Genomic DNA, 2039 nt, shown 5'->3' on the forward strand with positions numbered 1-2039 from the left:
ATATATAATAATGAGAAGTAACAATTCATATTTTTGACAGAGAAGGATTATATAATGTATATATTGTTTGGTAGGCTTTATACTACTGTTATTTGTCAAGCATTTATTCTGTAACTAACCCTTTTCTGTTCTTTATGATAATGAAACGAACCACATAATCATATCAACCACCCTATTTCGAGGGCCAAATTATTCGAGTTCATGAGCAGGTTAAATTCTCCAAACAAAAAGAAATAAACCCAAATCAACCTTGATTTGGAACTATATTATTATTCTGGATTATCAAAAGACAAGATGATCACAGCCCGAAGACACAATTAAACCAGATTTGGATAGACACACAGAGAAGAAGACGATGATCCAAATTTAATTTATTTAGACAACTCCAAAGATAACGCGTTTGCCAAAGATAAAATGGTTGAAGGAGAGTACGCCGTGGTGCCACCCAGGTACCATTTCTTCATCGTCTCCACTACATTCCCGTTCTCCACCTTCATCGTCTTCGGTTCTTCCTTTCCTTCACTCGAGAACCCAATCTGTAAATCATTTCATCAAAACAAACATTAATGATTAAGCATTTCATCAAACGGATTTTCATCTCATCAAACACCATCTTCACTTACCTCAGCAGTGTTTGATGTCGCCGGAAAGCTAAAAGTAAGCACCGAATCTTTTTTGAAGTATTTCACCTGCAGAAACTCAACAATTTGGTTCAGAGCTTCCTCTTCTTCCTCTTCGTACTTGTCATCAGCCGCTAATCGGTCCCTCACTGCACTCTCCAGTTGTACTCCGTACTGTGATCCCTTGATCTCCTTGATCACCACAATTCTCAAGTACTTGTCAACAGGTGCTACATAGATTCAACTAAAATTAGGGCTAAATCAAAAACAAATTCAAAGTATCAAATGTTACTTTCAAGTTTCAAGTTCAAATATTACCTGAAATAACAGAATCGAAGAACTCGTCATCTCCGGCCAACTCTGATCCAGATTTACCTTTCCATTTTTGCAAATGAGCGACGATCTCTGGATCAATGTAGACTCCTATAGCGGTGAATTTAATATGCAGAAAGTGTATCTCAATGTCGGTAATTCCTGTTTGTAAAATACGGAAGAATTCAAGATTTTAATTTTTTAATAAATCATATTAACTAGTATTAATTAATATTAATATTTAAAAATATATAAAATATACCATGTCCAAGCAAAGATAAAGGCTTGGTAGTTGTGATATGTGGAGGAAAGGAGATATCATCCACCATCACCATTTCTGAACACACTAAACAAAAACCATCAAAATTTTAAGTTTATGAATTCCAAAATTGCAAATTAATTAAATACAAGAAATGAGTTAATAAAAATGTATCAATAAACAAACAATAAAAGGGTTAATATTTACCGATAAAGGATATCGAAAAAAATGAATTATAAAACTCTTTGGTATGGAGAAAAGAGTAGAGGGAAAGATGGAAAAAATAATGTGTGAGACCGATGTTTAAATAAGAAAACTACATTGCCTATTTAGCAACCACCAGTCACTCAAAATTTTGGTTGGTAAACTTTGTACGTGACATTGCTTTTTTAAAATAAACCAAATAAATTATTATATATTATAGATATTTAGTCCATATATTAATAAACATTCAATCGTGTATGTGTGAGGTTTAATAGTATTACTTTATTTTATAGCAACATAAGTAATTTCGAACCCGACGTAATTTGAAAAAAAAAGTAGAAGAATTAGTTGATGATGTATAATTGTACATTGTAATAATTAGCTAAAGCAATTAAACCTGTACTTGTAAATGAAGTTCAATATTCCTAAAACACGTAACATTAATTAGCATTGAGTTAAGAGTTTAATAATGACAATACATATGCTTGGCATGAAATTAAATTGAATAGATCGATCAAACATTTTTTTTAAGTATGGTTTCTGTTTTCTTTTTATTTAGATATATCATATCAGATTATCAGTGATATCTTAAATCTTTTATCTTTGTGATCAATGATATCTTAATCTTTTAACTTTGTGATATA

At 31.4% G+C, this 2039-nt stretch overlaps 1 protein-coding gene across 2 annotated transcripts; it reads right to left on the reverse strand.

Moving 5' to 3' along the window:
* Positions 1 to 231: 231 nt before the first annotated feature.
* CHIL (Chalcone-flavanone isomerase family protein) lies at positions 232 to 1554 on the reverse strand. 2 transcript variants are annotated; one of them, XM_079067629.1, is made up of 5 exons: positions 1399 to 1554; positions 1195 to 1278; positions 939 to 1094; positions 624 to 850; positions 232 to 536 (listed from the first exon to the last, which is right to left on the reverse strand). In XM_079067629.1, the coding sequence occupies exons 2-5, from the start codon at positions 1265 to 1267 to the stop codon at positions 372 to 374; spliced, it is 621 nt and encodes a 206-aa protein (XP_078923755.1). In that variant the 5' UTR covers positions 1268 to 1278; positions 1399 to 1554; the 3' UTR covers positions 232 to 371. The 2 variants fall into 2 exon arrangements, with proteins under 2 accessions (XP_078923755.1, XP_078923756.1); XM_079067630.1 differs by having other exon boundaries at positions 1195 to 1269; positions 1399 to 1510.
* Between the last annotated feature and the right edge of the window lie 485 nt (positions 1555 to 2039).

Source organism: Lactuca virosa, chromosome 8 (genome assembly GCF_052849685.1).
Source record: "Lactuca virosa cultivar CGN04683 chromosome 8, Lactuca_virosa_CGN04683_v6, whole genome shotgun sequence".
Lineage (NCBI taxonomy): Eukaryota > Viridiplantae > Streptophyta > Magnoliopsida > Asterales > Asteraceae > Lactuca > Lactuca virosa.